Source organism: Poecilia latipinna, unplaced genomic scaffold (genome assembly GCF_001443285.1).
Source record: "Poecilia latipinna isolate Pla-1442-1.1 unplaced genomic scaffold, P_latipinna-1.0 Scaffold1237, whole genome shotgun sequence".
Classification (NCBI taxonomy): Eukaryota; Metazoa; Chordata; class Actinopteri; order Cyprinodontiformes; family Poeciliidae; genus Poecilia; species Poecilia latipinna.
This window is the reverse complement of record NW_015113853.1, coordinates 36337-46933: the sequence shown is the minus strand read 5'-3', so window position 1 is coordinate 46933 and position 10597 is coordinate 36337. Positions and strand designations below refer to the sequence as shown.

General features: G+C 37.7%; 1 protein-coding gene across 3 annotated transcripts in view; it reads left to right on the top strand.

Annotated features, from left to right (window-relative positions):
• Window positions 1–1672: 1672 nt before the first annotated feature.
• Window positions 1673–10597, top strand: part of LOC106960856 (aggrecan core protein-like) — a 19682-nt gene continuing 10757 nt past the window's right edge. For all 3 annotated transcript variants that reach the window (XM_015054210.1, XM_015054211.1, XM_015054209.1), the window contains exons 1-8: window positions 1673–1839; window positions 4899–4993; window positions 5085–5176; window positions 5841–6132; window positions 6517–6691; window positions 6967–7094; window positions 7174–7467; window positions 8706–9005. In XM_015054210.1, the coding sequence (XP_014909696.1) occupies window positions 4906–4993; window positions 5085–5176; window positions 5841–6132; window positions 6517–6691; window positions 6967–7094; window positions 7174–7467; window positions 8706–9005 (1369 nt within the window). In that variant the 5' untranslated portion in view covers window positions 1673–1839; window positions 4899–4905. The remainder of the gene's footprint in view (window positions 1840–4898; window positions 4994–5084; window positions 5177–5840; window positions 6133–6516; window positions 6692–6966; window positions 7095–7173; window positions 7468–8705; window positions 9006–10597) is intronic.

Genomic DNA, 10597 nt, shown 5'->3' with positions numbered 1-10597 from the left:
GCTGCACCTTCACCGGGTCACACAGCACATCTGGTGACACTATGGAAGAGAAAAATACTGATTAACCTTTCATCCACGAGAGGACCCAAATTTGGGCCCTCTCGTGACAGGGGTGTCAAACTCCAGTCCTCAAGGGCCGCTGTCCTGCAACTTTTAGATGTGCCTCTGCTGCACCACACCTGAAAAGAATAATTAGGTCATTAGCAAGGCTCAGGAGAACCGATCTACACAGGGAGGAGGTAATTAAGCCATTTCATTCCACTGTTTTTTACCTGTGGCACATCCAGACACTGCAGGACAGCGGCCCTGGAGGACTGGAGTTTGACACCCCTGTCATTGTGAATGACAACCTGTGAATGACAGGTTAAACAAACTTTGTGGCCCCAATGTAGCTCCATACGTGAGTCCCAGCATCCTCTCACGTTATGAAGGTTGAAGCAGCGTTTTATGGAAACAACAGAAGTCCAGTATGAGCTCCTGCTGATAAAATAAGTTCTGGCTCCGCTTAATGCCACTTAGACTGAACAAACTCCAGTCTTTGCGTAATTAGGGTTCATTTGTTGCCGCGGCGACGCAGTTTTAAGGCCCATGAACTCGCTGTAATCACCATTTCCTGTCCTGCCACTGCTCAATGCTACTGGACTGAAAGAGCAGCTTTGTGTCCTCTTTTGAGAACTTTTTTCTCTATTTGAAGAAATAAAGTAAGTTAAAAAAGAGAAAAAATGATAGTTAAATATTTGAAAAGGTTGAGTTTTGGCCAAATCATTGTCTATAATTTCTGCAGAATCTGATTCGGTCACTTTGCTGTTTAGAGTCAATAAACAGCAGCTATAAATTAGGAGAAACTGCTGGAAATGAAAAGAGATGATTATGTAACACAGACTAACTCCCCATCAAAACCTCATCACTGAAACCCGTTACCACTTTTCTGCACACAAAAAACTAAAAATAAGGCAAATATCCTCCAACCCTTTCAAAATAAAACAACATGGTTTTCAGACACTTCCAAAGATAATCTGTTTTCTCTGTGTTGTGAACGGTCATGAAATGACCCAAATGCAGCCAGCAAAGATAATAAGATGCTAGATAACATAACAGATAACAAAAAAAAATAATAGATTAACAAAAATCAAACAATGGAGTTTCACAGAGGAACCATGAAGATAAAAACCCTAAAGGTGCTGATATGGTTGATTCAGTTCAAAATTTCAAAATTAATTTTGGTTTTACTTGATTTATTATTATTATTATTATTATTATTATTATTATTATTATTATTATTATTATTATTATCACACATAAAAACAACCATTTTTATTGTTTACTTTTATCATTATATTTTATTTGTGATTTATTATTCATCTGTATTATTATTAGTCTTATTATTTAATGAAATGACTTTAATGAAGTCATTTTACGGTTTGTTTTTTTGTATGACATTCATTGAGTAATTGTGTGTTTCATTAATATTCTTTTTTTCTGTTATTATTTATATTTCATGCTTGTGTGAATTTAATTATTTTGTGTTTTTATATTATAATAATATTTTTCATTATTTGTCATTGTTATTACAAACATTTCAGTGGCTCTGAGCTTTTATTGTGAAAGTTGATTTCAGCGCCTCAGCTTGAGCAGCTTTGTGGTTTCTCCTCTCTGAGGTTTGGGAGCCGGACCCGGTCCAGGACTTTTTCCTCTGTGTTCAGCCAAGCATCCAGAGCTGATGCTGCTGCCGTCGGTTCTCTTGTTTAAACTCAGAACCAACAACCAACGGACCGGCCGAGCAAAAACACAGCAGAGACAAAACATCAAAACATTCCACTTCAGGAAATCTCTCAACAGGTAAGAAAAAACTTTTTTCACTGGGATGAAATATGCAGACTTGAAGCAAGAGTTGCACCAAACTGCTGCGCAGACATGAAAAAGGTAACAGTAATAACATCATATTTGCAAATAAAAAACTAGTTTGGTTATAATCCACTTTAATATAATTATCATTATTTTTTAACATTTTGTGCTTCTGGTCAAAAGTCTTTCTGTGAATTTTTGTAGGGTTTTTTTCCACCCATTTTCTGTTCAGTTCCAACTTTTTCAGTGTCTAACTTTTGACATAAAAATCATTTAGGCACAAATCACTGTTAGACCAAAATATGTCTGACTAATTAAGATAAAATACATATTTCATGTATTGAGCTTTCTGCCAGGTTTCACAAATTCAAGACATTTCAAACTTTATTGTCAAAATACAGAAAATCCATTCAGTTTGGCAGAAAATAAGACTTTTAACCCAACATGTGATCCTCAAAGCGCTAAAAGCTGCAGACCTGGTGGATGCTGCAGCATTCAGACCCAGATCATTTCAGAACCAGGAAGGATTTGATGCCTGATCCTCTTTCTTTTGTTACTGCAGACAAACTAGACATAAAAACATGATCATTAGAGCAAAATTAGACCAAAATGAATAACTCTAAATCTTTTTCCAACTCCAAAGCAAAATATATCTGTGTGGTTTAGCTAAAACATAAAAAAGTCAGAATGAATAAAATAAAACAAGTTTACCAAAATGCACCTCAATTTGCACACGATAAATGTTACATGATGGCAGGAAAGAAGTATAAAAATCAATTATCTTGGTCTCATTTTGTATGGCATTGATTCTATTTCCTTCTGTTTTAAGTCAGGAGCTGCAATAGAGGCAGTAATGTAAAAGAAAAAAATAAAAACATCCCCAAATCCCCATAAATAAATGATAAATAAATAAATAAATAAATAAATAAATAAATAAATAAATAAATAAATAAATAAATAAATAAATAAATTTCAGTTGTTTTATTGTGATCTGCCAGAAGAGCAGAAAAAGCCCCTAGAGATCATATTAAAAGCTTGGAAACTTTGTGATTAGATCATTTTAAACCAATAAAGTCTTGAAGGAAAACTGTCCCAGTGTCACTTCCTGTGGGACTGGAACTATAAAAATGACTTCAACTCTCCACTTCCTCATCTTTAACATGGAAAAGAAAAAAGATCATTTATTTTTATGTGTGAGAATAAAAAGAAGTAAATGTTGCAGAAATTTTTTAAAATTAAAATAGTAAATAACGAGCAGATTTGTATGACAGAGGCTTAAAAATCATTAAAAAGAAGAATAAATTTCTGCCAAAAACTCAGAAATTTTTTATATTAATCTATAGAAATGTTCTACAAAAAAAACTTGGAAACTTCTATTTTCACTTTTGGAAATTTTCTGAGTTTAAAAAGTCAAAAATCTTCAACTTTTCAAAGTAGTAAATTTACTTGTTTTTTCTAGAAGATTTCTGAGATGAATGAAAACATTTCCTAGTTTTTTTCTAGTTTTTTTCTAGCATTTTTTTACTTTTGAAACTCAAAATGTCCTTGATTTTTCCAGAGAATGTTTGAGATTAGTCTAAAAATTTTGCCAAAATGTAAAATGTTTTGGCAAAAAAAAAAAAAAAAAGTTTGTAATTTTTTTTTATCAATGGACTTAATACACTATTATAAATTCTTCACAAATCTTACATATAAAAGAACAAGTTATTAGTTTATCTGTATGAGAAATAAAAAGAGAGAGAAATGTTTATTGTAAAGGTTGCAGAAATAAACCTTTTAAAAATAAAATTGTAAATTATATAATGGGGTCATTAAACAGATTTAAAAAACTAATTTCTTCCAAAAAGCTTAGAAATTTTTAGGTTAAACTAAAACGTTTAATAAACAATATTTGGAAATTTTTACTTTAGCTTTTGGAAATATTCTGAGTTTCAAAAGTCAAAATTTTTAGATTTTTTCAAAATCAGAAATTTCCACCTTTTTTAGAAAATTTCTGAGCTTAGTCTCAAAATTTCTGAAAAAATTCTCGTTTTTTTTCTATTAGCATTGACCATAACAACCCATACAATTTATTTACAATTTTAATTTTAGAACATTTATTTTTTGTATTCTCACACATATATATATATATTTTATGTTTGACTCATAAAAGTGAGTCACAAAATGGTGAATAGTAGAAAAAGTGGCAGGTTTTAGTCATTTTTAGTATTTTTTATTTTTTTGTCTATGGTTCCAGCATTTAAACAGATTTAACACTGTTTACGTTTGTGCGCTGGAAAGCGCTGGAGCATAAATGTGACATAAATGAAACGCCTCATCCCAAACCTGCTCTCCAGAGGGAAAAGGTGTCACTTAAAGAGGATCAAAGTCCTGTGTGTGTCACGCTTTCCCTGTCCTGCCGCCTGAATGTGGGCGGTGTTGGGACGTGACGGAAACGTTCCGGGGGGAATGTGGAAAATTCACGCTGCTGTTTGCAGAGGTCTGTGACGTCACTACGGCTGAAGCTTTCTTCACGTCGGCGGTTTGAATGAGCGCAGTGTGGAGTCGGTTCTAACGAACTGTCACCGAGTCCAGGCGCCACATCCGGTCCAAAGGAGGCGTTTTCACCCCGACGTCACTGCCGATACAAAAAAAGTTACATTTAAATCATCTGGACAGCTGAAGTCATGTAAAGGGCGGAAAATGTTGATCTCACAGAAGAAAACTAAGTGAAATCCAGAGTTGGGTAGTAGTAACAATTACTGGAGTAACTTTTTGAAAAACTTTTACTTTTAGGAGTATTTTTACTGCACTGCACTTTTTAAGTTTGAGTACTTTTATTATGAAGTATTTCTTATTTGAGTAAAATTTCTGGAGTCTCTGCCCACTGAAAGAAAAACAAACATGTTTAAACCAAAAAGTCACCAGACACAAACACTCACCTGCAGTTTCTGTTAAAGTTTCATAAGTTTTTTTATTCAAAGAAACTGATTTAGAAAAATATTTATTTTTTGTTAGTGACATTAATTATTGTAATACGTAATAAGATATTTTTTTCTTTCCACCATTTTAAGGTAAAATATGTTAAAGTGGGCCGTGCTCCTGTCTTTATGTTTAAGTATCTCCTCTGCAACATTTGACTATCTTTATGAGCAGAGATCCTTCATGGGTAAGTGTTTCTGTGTTTTTATTTTCATATTTATTTTCACATTTAAGACATTTCACGTGAATTTTCTGTCTTTTTTGTGCTTCTGGGACAGATCCAGAGGATATTCTGACTGTGAGCATTCCTCTGCAGGGCTTACAGCGCCCTCTGCTGGGAGAAACTCTGCTACTGCCATGCTACTTTCAGGTCACATTTCAATCTTTTTCGTTTCTGGATTTTAATCTGCTTCAGTGCATGTTAGCGTGGCTATTGCCTTGATACGCGATTTCACATCTGAGTTTTGAAATATGACGTCGATGTTCTGCGCTGCTTTAGAATCACACCTGTATTTGAGCAATGGCAGCGGAGGAAGTGAACGAAGCTGTTCAGAGCGTGTTAGCCGTGCTTTCAAATGTTGAATTAAAATCTGCAGCCATCTTGTTTGGCTCGGCTCTTCTCTCTTTGCACTGGAGGATGGTTGTTTATAGTTCAGAACTAGAACTTGCCAGAGGAACTGTGCATCCTGTCTGGTCATTCTGGAGGACCAATAGAGTTTAAAGGTCACTGATGACTGGGGTCCTCAGAATGACTATCACTGAAGAAATTGGATGACTCAGTTTCTTGGAGAATGTGCCGCTTTGACTTGATCATAGATAAGAAGAAGACACTGGATGAAGAATTAGTACAGAGTTTGATTGTATTTCTTTTTTAAAAGTTGTACTGGCTCTTGGACAGTGGTCAGCCAGGAAAGTAGCCCAAGAGGTCATTGGGCCAGAACTTCAACCTATAATGGCCATGTTGGGCTACACTCTACCCCAATCTTGGATTATCTTGTTTCATGTCAAGTAAACCCCTATTTGTCCATTTGTAGGACCACTCTGTTGAAGATCCTGGTTCTCCCCCCGTCGTCCCCCTTTCCCACCGTATCAAATGGAGCTACGTCACAAAGGAAAAGACGACTACCATCCTTGTGGCTTTGGAGGGACAGGTCCGCATCAGTGAAAGTTATCTGGACAGAGTTCAGCTGCAGAGCTACCCCCAGACTCCAACAGACGCCAGCATCAAAATATCGGAGCTACATTCCAGTGACACAGGAGTGTATCGCTGTGAAGTTCAGAATGGCATTGAGGATGCCTATGACATTGTGCACGTCCTTGTTCGAGGTACTCAAATTTAATCAAGTCAGTCATAATTCCCCTTAAAGAATAAGTATATAGCAACCATAAAACCCTCCACTGGCCTCCTGTTTGTGTTGGTCTTGGATTAAGTACACCTGAGTTGTTTTTTTTTAAATTTATTTATCAGACATGCTTCTAGGAGAACAGTTTACTCAATGTTCCCAGACCCAGAACTAAACAAAGGGAGGCCACTTTTAGTTTCTATATTCCTCAGCTCTTCTCTCCGACAACACCTGAGATAAGCAGAAACTGATGACTCCTTCAAGTTAGAACAAAAAGCTTACATTGTTTTTACTGCTAATGCATTTAGAGTTTCTTTGTATGAATGATCCTATACAATATATATTTACCCTGCCTTGGCTGTTTTAGGTATCGTGTTCCACTACCGGCCCTTTATGGGTCGCTACACTTTGACCTTTGAGAAAGCGAAGGCAGCTTGTGCCCAGAACAGTGCAGTCATTGCTTCTCCAGAGCAGCTTCAAGCAGCATTCGAAGATGGTTTCCACCAGTGCGACGCTGGCTGGTTGTCTGATCAAACAGTGCGGTGAGTTAGTCAAGCAACTAGCAACCGTTGCTGTTTTATCCAAATCTGGGATGTTCTGACACATTTTGTTAGTATTTTATCACATTTGTCAGATTCAATAGACACGGGATTGAGTCCTCTGCGAAAAGGTGAACTAATTTGGGCCTATCTGATTATCAAAATCTACAGCAAGTAACATATAAACCTTTTCTTGAAAGAGAGGAATGATATTTGAAGATAAAACTTTTGAAATGTTAAGCAACAAGTATGAAGTCATTTTTTTTGTCAAACTACAGGTACCCAATCCACGAGTCTCGCATGAACTGCTATGGCGACAAAGAGGAACTCCCTGGGGTCAGGACGTATGGCGTGAGAGATCTCAATGAGACATATGATGTTTACTGCTTTGCAGATAGGATGCCAGGTACATAGTCATGGTCCATGTAGTTTATTGGATTTTTTTCCCAACAGCTTCCCAAACAAAACTTCCTTTTCTGGAACAGGCAGGGTTTTCCACAGCACCTCTGCAGGGAAGTTCACCTTCTCTGAGGCTGTGCTGACGTGCTCCTACCAGGGAGCTCAGCTAGCCACCACAGGTCAGCTGTACCTTGCATGGCAGGGCGGTATGGACGTCTGCAACGCCGGCTGGCTGAGAGATGGGAGTGTCCGCTACCCCATCAATGTTCGACGGCCACAATGTGGAGGGGGTCTGCTGGGGGTGCGAACAGTTTATCTCCACACAAACCAAACAGGATACCCACTTCCTGACTCCCGCTACGATGCCTTCTGTTACACAGGTATACCAAGACTGTCACAAGATGGATCTATTGAAATCATTGTTACTTTGGAATAATAATTCTTATACAAAGAGGTCAGCAGATAGTAATGCTTATTACATAGGGATACATTCATGTGCACAAAAACACAACACAGGCTTTTCATTGTCATTTCTGTAACAAAACATATCCAAATTTGTGAAATTTGTGGGAAAAAGGAATGTTCTTCCTGTTTTCACAAGATGGAAAACCGTATCCAGACAATGCTAATCAGATACAGTTCAATAGCATGCCTATAAAGCAGTAGGTTAAAGACATTGCTGGTCTGAAGCAACAACCTTAGAGACCTTAAAGAAGCAGCTGAACTAGCCTACATGCCAAAGTATTGTAGAGTTACATGTGAGTCCATTGGTCTAACAGCCAAAACTTGGTACAGACTGGAGCCTCAACAGGAGCATGAGTCCAAACACGGCCTCAAATCTTCAGTACATTTAAGTTGTTGCAATAGTCCAGTCAATGTCCAGACATCAACCATCAACTAGACTTTGCAGAAATGAATATCTGCAAACTTCATTAAACTAAATCAATGCTGTACAGAAGCTCATTTCTCCACATTGGTGAGAAACTGATGAAGTCATGCACAAAGACTTAGTTCCCAAACTCCCTTCACAGTTACACTTTTTGTTTATGCACATTTGGTTAGATCTTAGCCTAGATTTAAGCTGCTGAATATTTCATAGCAACTGCTTCTCACAGAGATAGATTCAGGAAGCAAAGGTTAAAATAACCTATTTGGCTTCACATGCGTCACTGCCTGGAGTGGAAACTGGCTGATTTACCAAACATGGGTAAAACAAGCACCAGTTATCAGAACTGTGTTTGCAGTGGTGAAGATTGTGTTTTTAACCCAACACCATGACACAAATTCAAAACTGCATGAGCTCAGCTGCTCTAATTTTAAAGCAGACAGGCCCTGGAAGTGGTATGGACCCAGACAGAACTCTGGCATCCATCTGGTGTAGTGTAACAACAACATGCCTCTGGAATTATTGCCAGTAAAGGTTGGCCTCTACTGAAGCTGACAGATATTTGGGTGATAGATAACTATATTAAAACTTACTGTTCTGTGCAGCAGACGCTGTTTGACTGCTTCTAAATGCTTTGTAACTTTCAGCCAATGTGTTTAATAGGATTTTTATTGAGATCCTGCCTGATTTGTTCCTGTTTGGTTCCTTTTTGTTTCCCCCTGCTTTCTTCAGATTCCCCTGACGATGAGGGCTCAGGCACAGATGAGGGGAGTGGTGCTGTGATTGTTACCACGGTGACGGAGAGTCCAGAGGTGTTCTTCAGCAAGACGACCACAGAGAGCGAAGCAGTTGGAGAGGTGGAGACCCAGCAGCCATTTGATCTGAGTTTCACCAACAGCGAGAACCCCAGCAAGCTGCCACTTCCTCAGCCAACAAACTTCACAGATTTCACCTTTGACCTTATTGAAGCCGTCACCAGCCAGTCGGCTGTACAAAGGGAGCCCAGCAAAACCTCTGTCATCTCTCCAGCAGGTCAGCAATCAAACTGTTGACTCTTGGATAACAGCTGCATCCAGACTAGCTCTTTCCTTCCCAGCACCCAGGCTTTCCTACATTTCCTTAAAGTGGTCCAAGAATGATTAACATTCTTTCTAAAGGGTTTAATATCTGGTGCAATAGCATAAGAAAACAAACAAACTGAGTGATAAGTCAGACAGAGTGTAAAGAAACAAATATATAAGAACTTCAGAAACTATAAGCACTGGTTGAAAATGGTAGATTGTCTTTAGCACTTTATCAAGTTGAGAGGACCCCACAGTCATACGTTCAGTCATTCACCCATTCACATGCTGATGGTGGGGAGCTACATTGTAGCCACAGCTGCCCTGGGCAATCTGACAGAAGTGACAGTGCCATGCACCTGCACCACCAGGACCTTTTGCAATCAACAGCAGAGAAGTATCTTTGCCAAGGACACAACAAGAGAAACAAACAAAGCAGGAGTTTGAACTACAGCTTGTAGTTCTACAGGCAAGAGTGTAAAATCTGCTGATGTTATCAATTTAGCAAAATCAGATCCAGAGGTAGTAAAACTCAACAATTACAAAGCTGAACTTCTGTTCCAAAGAATCACTTCCTGAAGCGCAGTGGTAGGACAGATGTCCCAGCACTACCTTTTGATGATGATTGATAGGTATTTTTCTCGAACCTATATAAAAAGACCACAGACAACGTATATGAATTTTATAGACAAAGCTTTTGCAAAAGGAGAACTCTCCGCCACTGCCTGACAGGCCGTTCACAGAGAGTTCTGATCTCCTTCCACGCGAGCCCCTGTTTTATTGTCAAAGCAGAACAGCCAAAAAAAAAAAACAACAAAGGTCGTAAAACATTTAACCTAAACAAACCAGCAACTCAGTTCCAGGTGTGATATCTGATCTACGATCTGAGCCCAGTTCAGCTCTAGGTCAAACTGTCAACAAAGAGGGAGGATAAACAAGAGACAAAATACGACTGCTCACAGGCAGTTAGGAGGTATTCTGGTTGATAAGAATTAAGGTCTGGGAAACACAGAGTTAACTGTCTCACATGAAGATGAAACAGTCAGTCGTAACCTCCAGGTCAGTTTATACACACATAAGGAAGAAAACACTTTAAACTAAAAATCACAATAATACTGATTAACATTAGACTGAATATGAACTAAAGTAATAACAAAATGATAATACCAAAAATCTCTATCATTTCCCCCCTTTTTATCATTTTACTATGTGTGTAAACTTTATGCAAAAGCCAAGCATAGAAAATAAAAGAAAAGAAAAGAACCAATAAATGCAAAAGGTTTTTTTTTTTTTCTAATCTAAACACAGAAAATACACAATGAATAAATGTAAAATAATGAAATAAATGAAAAATAAAATAAACAGCAAAAAATCAAATGCAGATTACTCATCTCTACAACCACTTGTTGTAGGAGTCATTCAGCAACTGAATTCATCTGTTTATTGATTACAGAACTTCATCACTGTTCATAAAACCATCAGAACTCGGAACAAGACATCTTCAGTTGTCTCATTGGGCCAATGATTTTAGAAACACCTCCCTGAGAGGCTGTGAGGAAGTCC